Genomic DNA, 19,367 nt, shown 5'->3' on the forward strand with positions numbered 1-19,367 from the left:
GGATGGAGGGGAAGTGCTTATTTGGGTAGATAGTGGGTGAGAAAAAAGGATAGGGTAGGGGTAGGAAAAGTTGTGTGTGGATGAGGTGGGGGGGGGGGGGGGGTTTATTTTTAATGTGGATATGTGTGAGTGGAGTGGATTGGATGTGGACGGATGGGAGAGTGGAGAGAGCAGAGCTAGGAGGTGTTAAGCGAGAATGATTGATCACCCTTAGTCATGCTGGGTAAATATTGAGCTCGCAGTGGCACTTATGTGTGTCTTTTTACAGAACGATAATGTGAGGATAGATTTTCCAAAGAGGGGGGGAGGGAAGAGGAATGAATAAGGTAAATAAGCTGAGCTGAGCTTCTAATACGTTTGTTTGCGACGACCGAAAATCTTAAACCTCGGTCATTCACCGTCACAGCTGCATAAAGAGAAGTAGGCAAGCAAAGATGTATCTTTTATTTAGATGGCTTTTTGCTCAGCATTCACAGCGTATCTCTTGTCAGGGACTGGGATATCAACAATTCTGTCGAGAGTAGGTCAGGCGGCGGGAAGACTGAAGCTATGGTTTGGAGTTATTTGGAAGTAAAGCAATCAACTACAGACAGACAGTTTTTGTCAAGTTTTTGTGTTTAGATATGTAGTCATTGAATGCGAACATGAGGCGCAACAGATTTCCAAGAAGTCTATGTACACAAATCTCTGTCAGCTTAAATAATACCGCTGACCTCCTCATAGAGAATCAATGCACTCTCATGAGAAAGGCTTGTCCTTCAACTCTACCCCTTTATGAGCGCAATCTATTGCCAAAAGAATACCACCACTTCATAGATAAAAGCACTAGTTGCAAGGCCAGTTACCCTTCTTCTCTCCAATCCTGTCAATGAGATTCGAAAGCGCTTCGTAACCCGAGCAGATGGGAACATTGAACATGCCCTTGGCGCGGACGCCATTCTCGGCAATATCCCACATCGAGTCTGTATCCGTAGCTGGATCGGGAATCTTCCAGCCGTTTTTGTTGCCGTTAGCCTTGAAAGAATTGACCGAGCTATGTTGTGAGAGAGAAGTTAGCAAATGGGTCCTCAAGCAATCTTCTGGCTAAGCTGGGGTTGGGAGAGTTTGTGGTCGACATACCTGGTAGCGAGATCAGTCAACGACAGCCCACCGAACCTCGAACCATCTAGTTTAGCAACACCAGGCACCTTGTTCAATGCCAAATCCGGCTGACAGTTTCCAGTATCACAAGAGCTCTGTACGAAAGCCATGAGAAGCCAGTAGCCCTGGCCATCAATACACACGAAACTCGCATGGTTGATATCCTTGCTGATGACCTTGGAAGGATCAATACCATCACAGCCTTTCCCGCCAAAGTCCTCGCTAGTCATGAGGAATGGTGAGCCGTCAGAGTTGGCGTTCCATGCGATGGGGATCATCTGTGCGACCATGGCCTTGTAGATCTGGTCTTCCATCGAGATGGGACTGTCGCCGTATACGCCAGCGGAAGCACCGCCTTTCATGAGGCCGTCGATGATGGAGAGGTCTTCGCCGCCGAAGATTTCGAGGGCGGTGTTCGCGTTCATGGTTCGCATTGCTGTAGCACGTCAGTCTCTGAGTCATGTGGAGAGGAATGAGATCTATGTCACCTTTGACGAGAGCCGTTCCAAGCGATTGGAAATTTGCACCGAGGACTATGTCGCTGTTCCTGCAAGACTGTTAATATAATTACTAAAAGATCTGTAAGAAGACTTACGCTGGCATGGTATCCTTAGCGATGTTGATAGAAAAGGCAACTATCCCTGCAATGGAGTCTTTGGCAGTTCCCATGGAGTTTGCCATATCCTTGGCGTTGCTGAGCTTCTTGATCCCTGTTTCAAAGTCAGTATTATTTATTGATCTTTGAGGATAGACGTACAGGAGTTCCAAACAGGAGCAGAGATAAGCGCAATGACAAGTCCGAGGACATCCAAGGCGATCTTCATACTGGTGGTCTTTGAAAAGTCTGCAAAGTCTTTGGCAATGATGTTAGCGGTACCGGTGAAGTCTTGAAGAGCAGCTTTCAGGGCTGTATCCAGATCATCAATGATGTTGTGTAGAGCTGCCATAGAGTTGATGATCATATATCTGCGAGTGTCAGTTGGGACCAAAAAATGAAATGGCCGAGCAGACTTACCCGGCTGGTGAGTCGACTCCCGTAGCACCACCAACAGATTTATCATCACAAGGAACAAAGGCATCACATGCTGAGTTTGGAACGTTGATGCATTGTCTGCCAGATGTTCCTAGGTTTTGTCAGCTTATGAGGGAGCCGAGTCGAGAATCTCTACTTACCGTGAACGTGATCTGCAATGATTTCAGAAAATTGGAACCCGCCGCCCAGTATTCCAGGATTTTTCGACCGATAGTTCTTGAAAGCTTGTAAAGCATCAGCCCAAGCATCATCTGCTTTGGCATCTGCCCATCTCTGCGGGCCGGGGTTGAGATCCGAGCTAAGAGAGCCGTCCGAACACTTGACATCGTACCACTATACACTGGTCAGCTAGATGTTCTTTGGCTCTTTGAGATGCAAGGAGTCAAGCACGTAAGAGAGATAACTGTATACATACTCCTTTAGTGGAAGGCTCAGCACTCGAACCACATGATTTTGTGCAAACACTTTCTGGGCAGTATCCACGACTGCAAGTAAACTTGCACAAGTCCTTGTAGAGTTTCTGGTCGACACCAGCTAGAGCGCAACCAGATGTAATCTGAGCAGGTGGCTCATTCAGAGGACCAAGTGTAGTGCCTAGATTTTGCCTGTTAGCTTCCTACTGTGCCAATGAACTCCCATTGGATTGCACATACAGACACATGACCCGAGAGGGCAGAACCCAAAATTGCAGGAATAGTCGCAGAGACCGGCGAGATTACCAACACCATACCCCGAGGTGCAAGTATCCGGTGCGAAGGGTGATGAAGTTGGGATAACAGTCGGCTCGTCAGTCAATCCACAAACTCCTTTGGGGCAGTATCCATAATTGCAAGCGAAGGCACAAAGGCCGTCGTAACTTGGGCTGAGGCCTGCGACAGGATATCCAACTATACCCAAGCTTTTTGGAAGCGTCTTCTGAGCGCCCATAGCTGTGCAGTAGCATGCTCCGATTGGGCAGTATCCGTAAGAGCAGACGAATGAGCAGAGACCTGCAAAATTGCCTGCGCCAGAACCAGCAGTGCAAACCTGGTCGGCGACGCTCAGAGCTGTTGATGCAGAAATCTGTGAAGGGTGGTCAGCACGGAACGTTCTGCTGCATAGTTCTCCTGAACAAGGGTCGCCATCTTGGGTACAAGAGGGCTAGTGAATAAAAGAAAGTACTTACTGATGGTCCGTCTGCAGATCCGACCCAGGCGTTCCAATTCTCAATGTTGCACGAACCAGTAATACTGTTTCCATTCATAGTCATGATTGCGCCGCCTCGAGAGACGGTAACCACGACTTTACCAGTGAGTCCTTTGGTGTCAACGCTGCCGTGATATACACCAACTCCTCCATAGGGTTTGTTGGTCCACGCTCCACCGACAGATGTGCCCCCAATAGTAACGGATACAGATGCGTCCGAGCCCAGCAACGCCGAATAGAAAACTTTCTCTTGGGCGACTTTCGATGGATGGTATTCGGCTTGAAGTTGACTTGCTGTGTTGCCAGATGTTCCTCCGTAGTCGCAGGCCAGTCCATTGGTCAATCTGTACCAAGCAGTGAGGCCTTCCTTTGAGATCGTTCCCTTGCCATTCTTGTACATGGAAATCACGTATGGAAGAAACTTGCGCCAACCGTCGTGAGGCATATTCTCAACATAGTTGAATGGCGAGTTTCCAAACTCCTTTCCGAACGCAACGTACTCCCTGCTGTCCAAAGGTCCGATGTAATGAGACTCTCCGAAGTCGTTCCATGAGATGATCTGGACGAATTCGGGCTGGACGTACATGACCTCTTCCCAGCGGTCGTACCACAAGTCGTCGCCACGCCACATCCAGTTCTTGTTGAAGCCTGGCATGTTGGTATAGAACCAAGGCGAGACTGGCATCATGTAGGGTAGTCCATTGAGGAATTCCCGATAAGATGCATCAATGTAAGTGTTGATATCGTTGGGGCCGTACGGCCAAGCAGCCCAACTGAACAAGCCATCTTTATTGGGAAGCTGCATAGCACCTTTCTGATCAAAGAATTAGTCAGAGCTTCTAATGTCAAGCAAGTATTCAGGACTTACAGCTCCCTTAGAACTCCAATCGGGTATGAAGAAAAGGCCACCAGTTTGAGCTTTGATATCGGCCCAATCAGGAGCATTCTCTGGACCTTCGAAAGTAGATACCATAGGTTTGCCATTGTAGTGATAGTATTCGTCGAAGTCTCCGTATTTCTTGATGAGATCAATCACATCATTTTTTGCCCACTTTGGTTGTTACTGTTAGCTAAGAACAAAATAGAAGAAGCCCGATATTGAGGGGTGAAAGCATGGAAGAGCTTGAGACATGACTTACAGGTCCATTTCCAGCATAGTCAAAAGAAAAGAAGAGTTTGAAAGAAACCCTTCTGGCAGCGCTGAAGGCTATCGACAAAGAGTATGTGTTGGTCTCTTCTTTCGCGGCCATGTTCAGTACAAATGCATCGATACCTGCTTGTTGAGCAAGCTGCATGTCTTTAGCCCAATCTTCAATAGCGAACTCGGCTGTGTTCGAGACCTTTGCAACGGTGTTAGCACGGCGAAAAGCTAGAATAGTAGAGGAGGATAAGTACCATGTAGTGAGCGAATACTGCCTTTGCCTGGACCTGAGAGGCACCAAGCAAAACCACGAGAGCCGTGAGGAACCTCATGTTAACTATCCTAGAATAGACAGTTGAGTCTCTGTTGCGAAGGGTGGGTGAGAAAGCATTATTGTGGGAGACAGCTGGACTTTTATAAGGAAATGTCGCTGTTCCTCATCTTCAAGCCAAGATCGTAGGTCCTCCACAATGGAGAAATTTGAAGAACCATAGTCAAGTCAGTTCATCTAATTCCCAGGATTGTGCGCCAAGTGATCTAGGTCAATCCTTGAGACTGATTGAGCAGGTGAAGGAGTCCTGGCATGGCACTGTTCGATGAATCTATAGCCAATCATTCTCAACTGCCCCATCCCGTGGCTCCTGGGCTCAATATAGGACATGCCTCGCGCAACTGTGCCTCAGGTGTACTTAGCCTAGTCTCCAAATACTCCTTTCGAAACGTTTGACTTTGCCGTACGGAGAGCAAATGCCTGCCATCACGAGCCCATAATCGTACATTCGACCTTCCAGTTTCGGTCTCTGCCGAAAGTGCTTCTAGATCGACAAGGTCGGCCCTCCAAGCCGTCTCCAAGGCAAGCAAAGAACGCCTAGATAGCTTCTATGATAGGAATAATCGTGTCGGTGGATACTGAAATCCACAATATTAAGTACCATGCACGGTTACCCGAGATCTCGCAGCCCGGTAATGCTGCAATTCTCCAACCAGGAGGTCCAGGTCCGAAGAAATCCTTTCAGACAATACTGTGCCTCATCAACAAGTGCAAAAGTAGGCCCTGTGCTAAAAACGTCAATGGCCTTTATTTCAACCATTGGAGAAGTACTATTAATGACCACGAGAACAAAGTGCCCTACAGTACAGTCCCAAGAAAAGCATACTCGTACAAGCAAGCAAAAAAGCCTCCGGCAAATCTCAGGACTAAATTAAGGTTATTGCGGCCCGCCTGTCAGCGCTACCTCCCTCCCTGTCAAAAGGTGGACGTCCAAGACCTCGGTAGCGACTAAGGAATTTCTTATCCACAGCCAAGATTCGTCCCTAGGCGTGGCAAAGGTCTGGTCTGGTCCACCAGCTTCCGCCGCGGGGTCTATTCCTAAATAAGAGAGTTGTACATGGGGAACAAGCTAGCTAAGCCTTGGGAAAAGCGATACAGGGTATTTAAGTCGTCGAGGAGCGAGGTACATATGGAGGGTAGGAGGGTATTGCTACACATGCTGAGTGTCGGTCCCCTGAGTAAGGTTGTGGGCACTGGCATACTGTCGGTGAGGTGAGAGAGTAAGTGCCACGCGAAGGCAATTGTCACGCAGAATTTCTGTGGAGTACTGCAAAATTACGGATGGGCATGGACTGGTGACGCTTAATGTTTTTTGACTGGAAGTCAAACCTATCTATTCATAACCAGATGAAAAGAACCAGTTTTGCTTGGCCAAGGGCTCATTAATTATTCTCGGGTTGGATTATCCCCCGCAGTCTGTTGATTGAATAACGAAGTAAGTCTTCCGAGAGCAATGTTGTGCTCTTCGTAGGGAACATGCCGGGCAGAAAATTCGTACCTGTGAAATCCAACCTGTCGATTGTGAGGCGGCTTAGGTATATTCAGTGGTCACCACAGTAGGGGTTGGTGTGTTTCTCAATTGGGAACCCGAATCACTCATAGAAAAGAAAAGGTTAGATGTTAGCTTCAATACTCGCAAAGATAGTTGCAAGTGAAGAGTCCTCTTGGTCCATGGCCTTATGTCGTTACTTTCGAAATGTGCATTTCATGTGGCGCTACTGAGCATGTCCTCAAATCGGCAACTGCAAAATCGTGTGGAGAGTTAAGGTTTTAGAAATGCGATACAGGGAATATAAGTCGTCACGTCAAGAAGCGAAGGCTCCACCAGTGATCCACTGAATTAATAAAATAACTATCCCCCCAAACCCCAATCTATCTTATCTCATGCTGATAGATGACCTTTGCTACCTCGTGGAAAAGATTGAGAATGTGAAAAACAAAATCATTTACTCATCAAAGTCAACCGAGGCATTTGAGCTTGGCTATGAGTTTCTTCTCTAATTTACCGCGGGAAGTTCCCACAAAGAGAGACAAGAGAGGTAGGTGAAGGGGAACACACTTTTCTGGCAATTTGTCTGTCTCTTGAACATGAATCTCTTTCATTCTCTCAATAATAGATAAAGAATTGCAATGAGTGCAGGAAATAGGCACACTCCGTTCGGTTGTTTTGATTCATAAACTGTTCTTGCTTTCATAATTACATTCCACATGCTAATCAAGCCCTTTCTCTGCCTCTCCTTTCTCCTTGACATTGACATGAAAAACATATTTGCAGACCATTTCTAATGATGAAAGAAGTTCTTTAGCAAATATGATATTCCAGTCAATTAGGCATCATCTTCCCGTCTTGCCTTGCCGAAGGAAGTCCCCCCCAAGACTCAGAACAGATGTGAAGAAATACCGTCCAGGTGAATTCATTCTTGAATCATGAAAGATGCTAGCAGTAGTATTATGAAAAACTTACAAATTTATACAAATTCACGGTCAAAATTTGAGGACCTTCAAATTTGATTCAGTTGAGTTACATAAATGAAAGAGATATCACACCAACCAGACACTATGTCAGAGAAGTTGACTGGAGATGAGTGGGATATAATGTTTTACACTGAGTTGAGCATCATCTTTACGTCGATTCATTCTTACGTTCAAAACACGCATTCCATTTGTGGGCAAGTAACGAGGCAGGATACCGGGGAAGATTACTCAAATACACATACACACTTAGTCACCTCAAACCCAACGCCCCATAGTCCCTTCCTCCACTTGATCTCTCCATCCCACGATCTACGGATAATTCTTCTCCTCTCCTCCCCTCTCTTTTCTAATACATACATTTCTCACTCACTAAATCTCAACCTTTCTGGACAGCTTCCCCTCAGTGTCATCCCTTGTAGTCCCATTTATTCTCTATCCCATCCATTTTCCACCTCACCCCCTCATCTGAGAAACACCTAAGTATGTATAAACCAGACCACTGCTAGCCAAGTAATGAACAGACAGAGGTTTTAGTAAATCATCTAGCTCAATAATCGCAAACTTCTTCTAGTCACTTAAACGCGATTAATACCCTTCAAAATGAAGAACGTACGCAGGCAAGCCTCACCTAGATTATCTCACATTACCTCATTTTTATATCTTATTACTTAAGAGATTGATAAGTTTATCTTTCTCGCGAAGATATATTAGTAGGCGGACAGATAACTTAAATAGAGATAAATAGAAGAAGAAGAAGAAAAAGAAGATAAAACTAGAGATATACTTCCTATAACCTACAACCTACTACCTACTACATAAGGAATCAATTACTTACTCTCTTGAATTCCCGCATCAAATCCCCGCACCAAACCCGAGCACCTACAAGTAACTACATCAGAATTATCCATCGCCCCATAGAAGCGGAAGTGCAAGCAAGCTAACTTACCCAACCCAACCCAACCAAACCAAACCAAACCAACACCAACACCAACCACAACCAGAGTAGGTAAAACACAAACAGACCCAAATACAAATACAAATCAAAAAATAACCATATCCAACCCCCGCGCCGCGCCCCCCCCCCACAATTTGTAAGTAAGACTTACTTACGCATTACATTACGCAATGTGAAATTGTAAGTAAAATACTTACTTAACTTTGATAAAACCTAAAAATTCCGACATAAAAATTCCGACATGTCCCTTAGCGCCTATCTACTTACCTGAACCCTACAGTAACCTAAATTCAAGAATGAATTTAGTTAATAATAAGAATAGTCAACTAAAAAGTCTTCTACGTTTTATTACTACTTTGCTTTTCAAGTCTTCTTTTTAAGAATCTATCCTCCGTAGTCCGCAAACTCAGACTCAGACTCAGACTCAGACTCGGATTCAATTCCCAGCCTTCCTGCCTGCCTGCCAGACTTTTTTTCAATGTGTCCTCCATGCAGCCCAGCCCAGACTTTGACTCGACAGAAATCGCAGACTCCAGTCTTAGCAGGTAGGCAATAAAGTAAGCAAGCAAGCAAGCAAGCAAGCAATTAAGAAAACAACCAAAAAAAACAGGGAAAGGCACCAACAGTTTCTACCAATAGAATTTATTTATACCCCCTTCTTTACCGTTCCCCTTCCCAATCCAGTCAAGCCTATAAATCGCACATCCCACCCCTTTAATATCACCCTACCTACCTACCTACCTAGCTACCTACTTACCTACCCTACCTCAGCACCAAACAAACAAACAAATCAAGCTACCTACCTACCTACGTCCTGAGCCATTTGTGCTTACCTTTCTTTACCGTTTTACCTTTTACCTTTATCTTTACCTTAACCTGTACATTTACTTACCACAGCGTAGTTAGTTCTCTCTAGCTTACAAGAGCACACTTCAAGAGCACAGGCTAGAGCACAATTACCATCACACTCAATCAACCCGAGGCACATGGGTAGGCAAGCAGGCAGGTAGGCCAATTTTGTAGGTATCAATCAATCAATCAATCAATCATTCAATCATTCATATTACTCCCTCTCCCTCCCCTGTGGTAGCTACAGTACAGTATAGTATGTCCCATGCACACCAACACATGCATATGCTCAAGCTTATGCTCAAATGATTCACCACCCATACAAAATCACGAGCTAGCTGTACCTCTTCCCTCTCCACCTTCCCTCCCAATCCCATCCCCCCCCCCCCCCCCTCCCCCCAACCCACACACTCTCTCACTCTCTTACTCACACGCTGAAATCAGATATCCCACCCTCCCAAAAATGCAGCGCCGCCACAAGCACAAGCACAAGCACAGGCCAGCTGAGCCCGCCCAGGCAGCACATACCAGTTATCCCTTCTTTTCCCATCCCTTTCAAAACCAGTAAACCCCATATCAATCCCAATTTCAACATCAATCTCATCATCAACATCAACATCAACATAAAAAAAAAAAAAAAAAAAAAATCCTCAACCCCCAAGAAAGAACTCGAAGAAAAAAAGAAGTCGAAGAAAAGAAGTCGAAAAGAAGAAAAACGAACCACAATCCCATCCCATCCCACACCATCCCATACCACACCATACCATCAGATCCTCAGAGAGATTCAGAGATTCAGAGAAAAAGAAAAAAGAAAAAAAAAATAGGAGAGACATAAACACATGCCATCCATCCATCCATCAGTCCATACATCCATCCATCAAATCACATTGTTTTGAAATATCCCCTTCCCCCCCTTTTACAAAAGAAAAGAATAAAGAAAAAAAAAGAAGGGAAGAGCGTGCGCACACACACACACACACACACACGCACACACGCACACACAGAAACCAGAAACCAGAAACCATTAAACGCCAGATTAATATCCCTTCCTTTTTCCGTTCTTTTATATATATAAAGTTGGCGTTCACGTCACGTCACGTTCCGTCGCCTTGCCTTGAGGCAACAGTCTGTCTGTCTGTCTGTCTGTACAATACAAAATCTGCATTCCCATTCCATTCCATTCCATTAACTCTCTCCCAAAGAGAAAGAAATTGCAGATCAGCAGATCAGCAGATCAGCCAATCAAGCCAATTAAAAGAAACGAAACGAAAGAAGCGAAGCGAACAAAAAAAAATCAAAAATCAAAATAAAGCACATGTCGTCAGAAGAAAGAAAAAAAAAGAGGCGAGCAGCAGGACGTCATGTAAACATTATCTTTCATTGAACCCCGTTTTTTGTTTTTTGCGGGAGGTAAAACATGTAGCAGTACAGTACAATACAGTACATAAAATACAATCCATGCATTTCATGTATGCAGAGGAGAGAGAAGAAAGAAAAGAAAAAACACCATAGATGGCAAAGGGTATATGCGTCATGTAAACATCTTTTGTGTGCCTTTTCCATCCCGATAACACAACCAGTGACAGAGACCAAAATCTGATTAGAACATACCGCCCTCTATGGGGCGGCGAGGAGGGCTGCCTGAGCCTGGTGGGAATGTGCCGGGCATTGCCGGGCTGGGTGCTGCATTGGCAGCCTGTCGGGCTCGAGCGTTGAGGTTACCACCTTCGCTGGAGCTCTTGCGGAGCTTATGTCGGATCTTGGGTTTGGAATCGCCTTCGTCTGCGGAAAAGGTGGACATTTCTTCGGTTGATTGTGTGGCGGCTGGCATCGAATGGATCTCATCGTCATCTCTTCGGCCCATGAACCCGCCGAACATTGTACGGGTTTGGCGACGTTTGGGGTTAACAGGAGGAATCGGTGGTGCGTTGATCTCGCTACCATTGGCAAGAGATGATCCCGGAGGTAGGTTGACAGTGGTGATTCTTGAGGTGGATGAGATCAGCTTTGGCTCTGAAATGTCGGACTTGTTGATTGACTTCTTTCGCATAGTAGGAATTCCTCCTATCGGTGCTCCTTGGCCGATGGGCGTGGTTGCTCCAGAGCCAGCAGGTGAGGGCTGCACTAATGCGGGAGTTGGGTTAACAACAAAGGGAGCTGTTGGAGAAGGTCTTGGTGCTGAACCAATTTCAACACCCTCATTGCCAGTCTGAAGACTTGGTAATTTTTCAAAGTAACCTGCTGGCATTGTCTTGCTATTACTTCGAGAGCGATTTGGAGGCATCATTGGCGAGGGAATTGGAGATGGTGATGCTGGTAGACCCATTCCAGGTGGAACAGGAGATCGTGGCATTAGGCGAGCCGGGCGCTCCTCGTGAACTTGACTAGTGCTGGACGTGCCTTCAGCCATGGCCTTTGCCAGGTCATCTCTGTACGTGCCAGTACGACTCTTGGATCGGCCACCAGAGGTTTCAGATCCTGATCTGTCCCGAGAGGCATTGGATGGCGGCCTGGACTCAGACTGGCTGGTTCCATTGCTATCCTTGCTCTCCTGGCTACTGCTACCATTTCGATGAGTATAAGTAACTGGCGGTGGTTTCCTTTCTCTGCTCGGAGTCCGATGTCGAGGCCTCATATGAGGTGGGATTCTCTCATTCTGTTCTTGATTACGGTAAAAGTTATCTCTCCTTGGGCTCTCAATTCTATTGTCCATTCGATCCATTCGATTATCCATTCGGTTATCCATCCGATTGTTCATCCGATCCATTCGATTATCCATCCGGTGGTCCCTGGGCTGATCCATCCGATAGTTGTCCATACGGGAATTGCCGCGAGAGTTGTCCACCCAGGAGTTATCCATTCGCTGATTACCCATCCTAGGTCTTTCTCTCTCTCTCCGTTGTACTGGCCTCTCCTGGTCGCTCTCAGGACCGAACCTTTGCTGATGTCTGCTCGCAAGTTCACGTTCTCGGTCTCGTTGGGCTGCTCGACGCGCTTCTCGGAAAGCTCTAGTCTGGGGAGGTGTAGCGCCTGGTGCACGAACTGGTTCCCTCTCCTCTTCCTCTTGATTCCAAGGACTGTCGTCGAACCTTGACTTTCCTGGTGATGGTGTCCCACTCGTGATAGTTGCATTTCCGATGCCTAGCATCTTCATGGCTTTGGATGGTGGGGTTTCCTTCGGCCTCCCTACCAAAGAGCCTCTACTAGTCTTGGTCTTCAGTAGCCCCAGTGCATTGTTCTTCACCTGGTGAGCGTCCTTTGGCCAATCAGCTGGATGAGGTGGGAGTGGACTAGTTGACCTGCTGTCGCTCTCAACCATGCTCTTCATCTTCTCCTGAACTCTCCGTCGTCGAGTAGCAAGCTCCTCCTGGAATGCTTGCTGCTCTTTCTGAGTTTCTGTACTGCCTTCTCGAATGTGCCGGCTCTCCATTTCTCTTTCCCATGACGCACTCTGTGGTTCTTTTGGCGCTGTTTCAATATTCGGTGAACGAATAGAAAGTGCTGGTGGTTGAGAGCGACCACCATTCATAAGGTTAGCGGAACTGTCCTCCGCGTAATTACTCTCATGATCCCAGTCATTGTCCCAAGGAGTATTCTTTGAGGTATACTCGTTCTGCGGCATTGACTCGTGAGAGTCAACAGGGAATCGAGAAGTGAAGTGGGCAGATGGAACACCTCCATAGATCGACGAAGAATTGCTGTCAGATCTCAAATGCTGACGGATGCTACCCAATCCGGGTCCGAGTGTAGGTGAGTCGGCTGGGGGTTGCGTTGATATGGCAGAGGTCGGCTGTAAGGGCAAATTTGAGACGTCTGGGCTGGTAAGTGACGGGCTCGACTCTGGTTGTAAGCGATGTGCTGGGTGTTGTGATTCGTCTGGCCGATCAAGCTGCACTCGCTGTTCTGGACGGTACAGATGAGACAGGTCGAGTGGCTTTGGGTGGTTCTTGAACTTGCTCTGTTCTGGTGCCACATCATTAGGTGATGCCGGGGAGGATGTACTGTCTGGAGATGCGAGGAAGGTACCCGAAGACATCGCTTGGGTTTCTGGAACCGTAATGTTGCTCATTGGTGCCTCTGGGATTCGATCATGGGGAAGGAATGCTCTTTGTGCTGACGAGTTTGACCTCGACCTTTCCGAAGCGTAGGTAGCATTGGATTCAGTACGAGACCGAGATGAGCTCTGTTGCTGCTGCTGATTTTGCGGAACAAAAGCTCGTGGTGGTGAAGGCTTCCTCTGGGGCTGTGTTTCCCGCTCTTGCTGCATCTGAAGCTGTCTCTGAGAGTACTTATTCTCATCATATGGAGCTGGTTTCGAAAAAGCACCCAAAGCCGTAGCCTTCCCTCGGTCATTCGGCTGTACTGGTAATATTCCTTGCTCGTCGTACTCGCTCATTGGTGGGCTCAGAGGAGGAGAAGCCATGCCGAAGGGCTTAGCTCCAGCATTGCTGTTCTTACGGACAGTAAAGTCGAAAGTGCCCATTGCAGCACCGGTAGGTGGAGGGCTTGCTGCTCGTAAATTTGGCATGCTCTGCTTCCCAAGAATCGGCCGATCCCATCTGTCACCAGGCGCTACTCCATATGTAGGAGACACTCCCGGTGGTGGTGTGTTCGCTCCGAGAGTCCGCTGCCTAGTAAGAGTGTCAATCCTACTCATTGCAGAGAACTGTTGCTCATGGAGATGATTGTCAAGTCCAGTTTCGTACAATCTTCGATTCTTCGTCCCTGATCTCTCCAAAGGTGCATTGGCACCTGGGATGTTTGGTGTGATTGGAGTGTGACCTCCATTCAGAGATGGCGTCCTTTGGGATGTGACGGACGTTGCAGCTGTTGAGCTCCGGGTTATTGAAGGGCCGCCAGAAGAGGTTGTTGAAGATGTTTCCCTGTTTCGGTTATACCCTGAAAGTGGTGGTGAACTCGGCCGTGAAGATTGAGCTTCTTCCTCTCGTTGACGTTCCTGTTCCTTCTGCTCTCTCTCCCGTTCCCGGATCTTCTGGAAAGCCGATTGACTGACATCGTTGTCATATAAAGCTCTATTTCCCATCATTATCTTCTGTCGGCCACCGAATAAGTTGTTCCCTTCCCCTGGCTTCGCTCGATTCATTATGCTACCGTGCGTGGAATCATCGTCGGTCCCGTAGCCTTCTGAGCCTGCAAAAGAGTCGGACCGGCCAAACGCGAACGGAGGTCGTATCGATCCATTAATTGACGAAACCTCCGCAATATCCGAGAGTCCTTGTGCCATGAATCCAAAGTCATTTAACCTCGATTGTCGTTTGGGAAACAGAACGCTGTCGTCACTTGCTTTTCCAATCTTCGATTTCGGATCGTCCTGTTCTCGAAGCATAGAAAATCGAGCAGAAAGTCCGCTCATCAGTAAACTCGTTCGAAAGTCGTCCGAAGACGGTAACGCTGTCGAAAGATCGATTTCTGGCTTCGGCTCTGGTTCCGGGGTCTTCTTCCCTAATCTAAATGTTTTCGACGACTTGATTGCTGGCACTGACGGTGCCTCTGAATCTGTTGATGCCCTGACCACTCCATCTGGGGCGTCCTTGACCTTCTTCTTTGTGCGGAATCGATTCATGGTGATTAATTGTACGTATTACCGCCGTCTGGAAAGAATTAGCCCCTGAGATCCGGCGGTGCACTGCAGCAGCTTCGAATGAGGAGGACTGACAACGAGTGTTGTGGGTGAGCACGCTCACGAACTGGATATGAACCTCTCCAGCTTGTAGACGATCGAGAGGGGGATTTCTTCGTGAAGCAAATTCGAATCAAAATGAAGGGATGACTAGTCCAAAGCGTGAGGAGTGGAGAAGAACCTATTCCGGGGTACAAGCATCAGCCCTGAAGATATAAATATAAGACGAATGAGCGGGTTCTATGGGATTAGACACGGGATAGAGATAGGGTTTGTCCCTAATCCCCGTCTGAATAACAGCACGTACTATCAGGACGATCGTTTCGAAATAGATAGCGGAAGAGGCAATCGATAATGAACGGTCGAAATGCAATGGCTGAATGGGAGTGTTCGCGCAGGGGTAAACGGGTGTTGTGCTTCAGAGTTGGGACCGACTGTCACGGGCTTGTTTCGGTATCCTTGGGCTCTCGGAGGATGGGGTGTCGAATCGATGGCTAGGCACATATATTGATTGAGGTGCAGAAGGTTTATTTGAGCTCCAGCCGGGATTCTCCCTTCTCTGCAGACGTCAGAGGCAATTGTATGGTGGGTAGCTGCAATATGTCGAGGATTCCTCGCGCGTCGTTGTTGAAGCTGGATGTAATTACAACAGGAGTGAGGAATGCGGCGCGTTCGACGCTACCCTGGGCGGATCAGTGCAGAAGCTGAGTGCAGATTGCTGTGCTGGTTCGGAGATTCGCGTGACAATGCATTAATGGGTGACGGAGTGCTGGAAGTGAATGCTGGAGCGGTTCGAGGAGTATATGTTCGGAGGGTGGCTCTCGTTCCTGGTCTTCGCACAAAAGCACAGGACTCGGCGATTCTGGTGTTTCGACGCGAGATAGATGTTTCCTCTGCTCGTCTTTGCTCTGCGGGATGGCGTGGAGAGTGGTGGAAGAGGTGTGGGTGAACGAGGATGTGCGTTGCAGGAGCAGGAGCAGGAGCAGGCCGGCAGGAGAAAAACGAAGGTGAACAATGCGATGCAATGCAATGCAATGCACGAAGGAAGCAAAAGCAGAAGCAGAAGCAGAAGCGTACGGCTTGGAGGCTGTTGGAGCAGGGAAAGGGAGGATAGAAGAGACGGGATTGGACGGGAGCCCAACGGGCACGGGGTGGGCATGGGGTGGGCATGGGGTGGGCATGGCTCAGGGTCAGGGAATGGGCGAAAAAGTGGTGGAGGTCAAGCGAGATCAAGGATCCGGTCTGGCCCTGGAAGCCCTCAAGCCCTCAAGCCCTCAAGCCCTCCCCTCCCCCCCTGGTCGTGATCTCTGGATCGTCTGGTCCTTCCGGCTGCATTCAGGGGTAACGACAACGACGGTGACGGTGCTTATGCAGAGCCAAGAGCCAAGAGCCAAGAGCCAAAAGCCACCGGTCGCTGGTTCCTGGCCTTAACCCGATGGGCAATATTATTTGGCGCTGAGGGATGGTGTGGTGACTGCCGCCCGCCCCTGGAATTGGGACCGATAGGTAGGCTGACACGGGAAAAGGCGCGCGGAATGTTACTGTAGGGTGCTTCTTAGGGGATGCTACGCTGGAATCCAGTGGACTTGAGCCCTGAGAAGCTGCAAAAGGCTTATCGGGAAGCGCTGAAAGTGACATTTGATTCTGCGGACAGAGGTACAGAGGTAATTTACCGACTATCGGGTCAACTCTGGAGGCTACGTAACGAAGCAAGGCAAGACGAAAACACCAGGGGAACACTACGACTAGGCACTCCAACCAGTACCAGTACACTTCACTTCCCAAAGTAGCTTTCTCGGAGAAACCATATCTAATATGTGAGCACCTTCTCATCATCTGAGCACTCAGCACTGGGCACAGTAATCCCTCTGCGCAAGGAGAAGCAAAGCGACGCAAAGTGTCGAGCACCTGAATTCGGCAGGTACAAAATACACAACAGAACCGGTAACTTACACGGCAAGATTACGTTCAGGCGTGCGTAATTGCAGCGCACAGCTGTGTTCCCTTGTACCTGTACCGTACCGTACCGTACCGTACCTGCGTGTCTCTGTCCTTCTATCCAGCTCTGTTCGTCAAACACTGCTGAACCTCGAAGCAAGTCCGTCCATACTTCGGTACGACTTCAGATATCTCAACTCCTTCAAACAGTCACTTTGAAATCCCAAATTGAGTTCCTTTTTGTGTCGCCGAGTTATCCTACCCCGCCTCCTGAAGCCCTGATCAAAAGTATATTGAAGTATGTCTTGTTCTCGTTGTCAAGATTCAGTTCTGACAGGTACCCCTAACCCCTTGTCTATCCCCAAGCGCGCTCCTAAATTACCAGAGTTTTTACACTGTGTGCCCCTGAAGGATTGTGACGATACTGGCACTGGCATGCTGCACCATCGTTGGATTAGAGCCCAGCGGCAAACGCCACGCGCACACACTATCAATCTTCAACCCTCGATACAATCAAACGTTTCTATCCACTCTGCAGCAGTGCAGTAGTAGAAACGATATCAAAAACGCTGCACAGATGCATCATACATCACATCAGACATCAAAATGTTTGTTTTTCTCCACGCTCGTTTGTCTTGTTTCCCTCGTTTCTGACAGCTCCCCGCTTGGCAAAGTCAACTCTCCTCATCCAACCAGCCAAGTCTATCACAACGCGATGATGTCTCGGTCCTCGGCTCTCAAGGTTCCAAACAAACTGCAACGTCGAACTCTCAGTTATCGCATCGCATCTTAGTCCAGTCCAAAAGGTAACAAAACTGTGGGGTTCAAACCTACCCAATCCAGTCTGAGGTGATATATTCTCCCCAAGCGATAGGGTCGCAAAATAGTACTGTACAGAACTTGCTTTTTTTTGTTTCGTGAAAAAGCTGCCACAGGCACAGAACGAAGTCCAAGCACATCTTCAGCAAAGGCTTCCCCGATCCAATACCAGGCCCCATCGCACCCCACGGGAACCATCCAAACGTTTCAGAATCTCGATAGAGCCTCTGATTGTCTTTCCCGTTCCAGAAAACAGGTTTGCCACTGTTACGATTTTCAGCTGCTCCACTACGCTGTGCTTCAGCGCTGCTGAAAAGAAAATTACTGCACTGCACCAGAAGCCAACGATAACTCGACCCTAACCTACTGTTCGTTTCAGAAGAAGAGCTATCCACCCACCTACCAAATATCTTCCTTCACACACAAATCGGAAATCCCTCCTTTCGGCCATTTGTCACGTGGCTCTCAAAATGGAATAGCTGCCCTCCCCTATCCCGTCCTCATCCCATATCCCACCCCTGCAAGCCACCCCACCCACATCCACATCCCATTCCGCAACAAGGATACACCCTTTAGCCTCCCTTCCCCCCCTCCCCATCCACACCCGCGGAACCGGCCAGCTGCCGCGAACCAGTCACATCGTCTCCGTACCTGACACTTATCCGTATTCAGTCCAGCTTCTTTACCTCCGTAAGAGGTAGCGCAGACTTAAAATGAGGCCATGCCCTCCCCCCTCCGCGTCCTGGGATGGACTCCCCACTGTTCAGAGTTTCTCATTATTCCCGTTCTCCTCTTCTCAGAGGAGGCCAGTTGAAAATCACGAACTCCACTCCACTCCACTTCACATCAGGGGGATGCGAATCGGAAAATCGGAAATCGAAGTTTGGCCTCGCTCTTTTATCATGGAAATCCCTCGCAAGACGTGCAAACCTTACTATGTGCTGACTGGCACACTACAAACAAACATAAAAACGAGAGAAAGAACACGATCGGAAAATCGGAAGAATCGGGATAACTTACAAGCGGAAGGACCAGCAGGACCGGTAGGCCATTTCAGATCCAAGACTCAAACTAAAGATATCGTCAAACGCAGGCTCAACTTCCTTCAATCCATCCAAATCTCAATAGCTGTTTCGACTAACTCCCCAGAAGTTCGTTGCAAAATTGCAAACATGGAGACTAGGTAGGTAGGGACTGTACACCACCCCACCGACCGACCGACCGACCGCGTGGCAATTTTACAGTACGAGTAGGTACATAAAATGGAAGGATGAACCGTGGTTAGAGGGTTCGAGGTTCGAGGTTCGAGGTTCAGCCTCGTTTGCCCATCCCATCCCATCCCATCCCATCCCATCACATCACATCACAGCCCGTCTCCCCCATCAAGAGGGGAAAAAAAGTCAAAAACCTAGCTTGCTTGCTTGCTTGCTTGCCCAACATGGCATGCCTGGGGTCTCATCACTGTGAAATTGGCCTGCTCCATCAATAATCAGTCAAAGAAAAAAAAAACCCAAACGTCATCATTATTCAATATAAACACTGGGGCGTTCTTTGACACATCACATCACGGTTCACAAGATGTCTCAAGCTCGCCGCAAACATTTATTTGGGTGGGTTATTTCCTTCTCCACCTCCTCCACTTCCGTCTCCTTCGCTGCCGGCAATTGATTTCCATCTATCCATCCACACACAATTTGGCCTCCCTCCCTGCTGGTCCGCTCCCGAGTTTGATTGATTATTCGGGAATCCCGAGTCCGAGTCGCGGCTCGAGATGCATATGCTCTGCTATTTATTTCACAACCCGACGTTGGCTAGGTCGGTAGGTAGGTAGGTAAGATCGGCAAACTGGACGACCGAACT

The 19,367-nt window shown here is 48.0% G+C and overlaps 3 protein-coding genes across 3 annotated transcripts; 1 reads left to right on the top strand and 2 right to left on the bottom strand.

Annotated features, from left to right (window-relative positions):
• Positions 1–319: 319 nt before the first annotated feature.
• ONS95_011925 (uncharacterized protein) lies at positions 320–5,634 on the bottom strand. Its single transcript, XM_058505526.1, has 13 exons — positions 4,754–5,634; positions 4,498–4,698; positions 4,227–4,409; positions 3,339–4,172; positions 2,827–3,235; positions 2,589–2,767; positions 2,314–2,506; positions 2,156–2,264; positions 1,898–2,106; positions 1,736–1,850; positions 1,629–1,687; positions 1,120–1,576; positions 320–1,033 (listed from the first exon to the last, which is right to left on the bottom strand). The coding sequence occupies exons 1-13, from the start codon at positions 4,829–4,831 to the stop codon at positions 826–828; spliced, it is 3,234 nt and encodes a 1,077-aa protein (XP_058358048.1). The 5' UTR covers positions 4,832–5,634; the 3' UTR covers positions 320–825.
• Positions 5,635–9,310: 3,676 nt separating this feature from the next.
• Positions 9,311–15,912, bottom strand: ONS95_011926 (uncharacterized protein). The gene is made up of 2 exons (XM_058505527.1): positions 15,058–15,912; positions 9,311–14,931 (listed from the first exon to the last, which is right to left on the bottom strand). The coding sequence occupies exon 2, from the start codon at positions 14,691–14,693 to the stop codon at positions 10,710–10,712; it is 3,984 nt and encodes a 1,327-aa protein (XP_058358049.1). The 5' UTR covers positions 14,694–14,931; positions 15,058–15,912; the 3' UTR covers positions 9,311–10,709.
• Positions 15,780–16,181, top strand: ONS95_011927 (uncharacterized protein; the record flags this gene model as incomplete). Its single annotated transcript, XM_058505528.1, has 1 exon — positions 15,780–16,181. The coding sequence occupies one exon, from the start codon at positions 15,780–15,782 to the stop codon at positions 16,179–16,181; it is 402 nt and encodes a 133-aa protein (XP_058358050.1).
• Between the last annotated feature and the right edge of the window lie 3,186 nt (positions 16,182–19,367).

The sequence above is a fragment of the Cadophora gregata genome (assembly GCF_030347475.1).
Source record: "Cadophora gregata isolate MNR1 chromosome Unknown scaffold_6, whole genome shotgun sequence".
Lineage (NCBI taxonomy): Eukaryota > Fungi > Ascomycota > Leotiomycetes > Helotiales > Ploettnerulaceae > Cadophora > Cadophora gregata.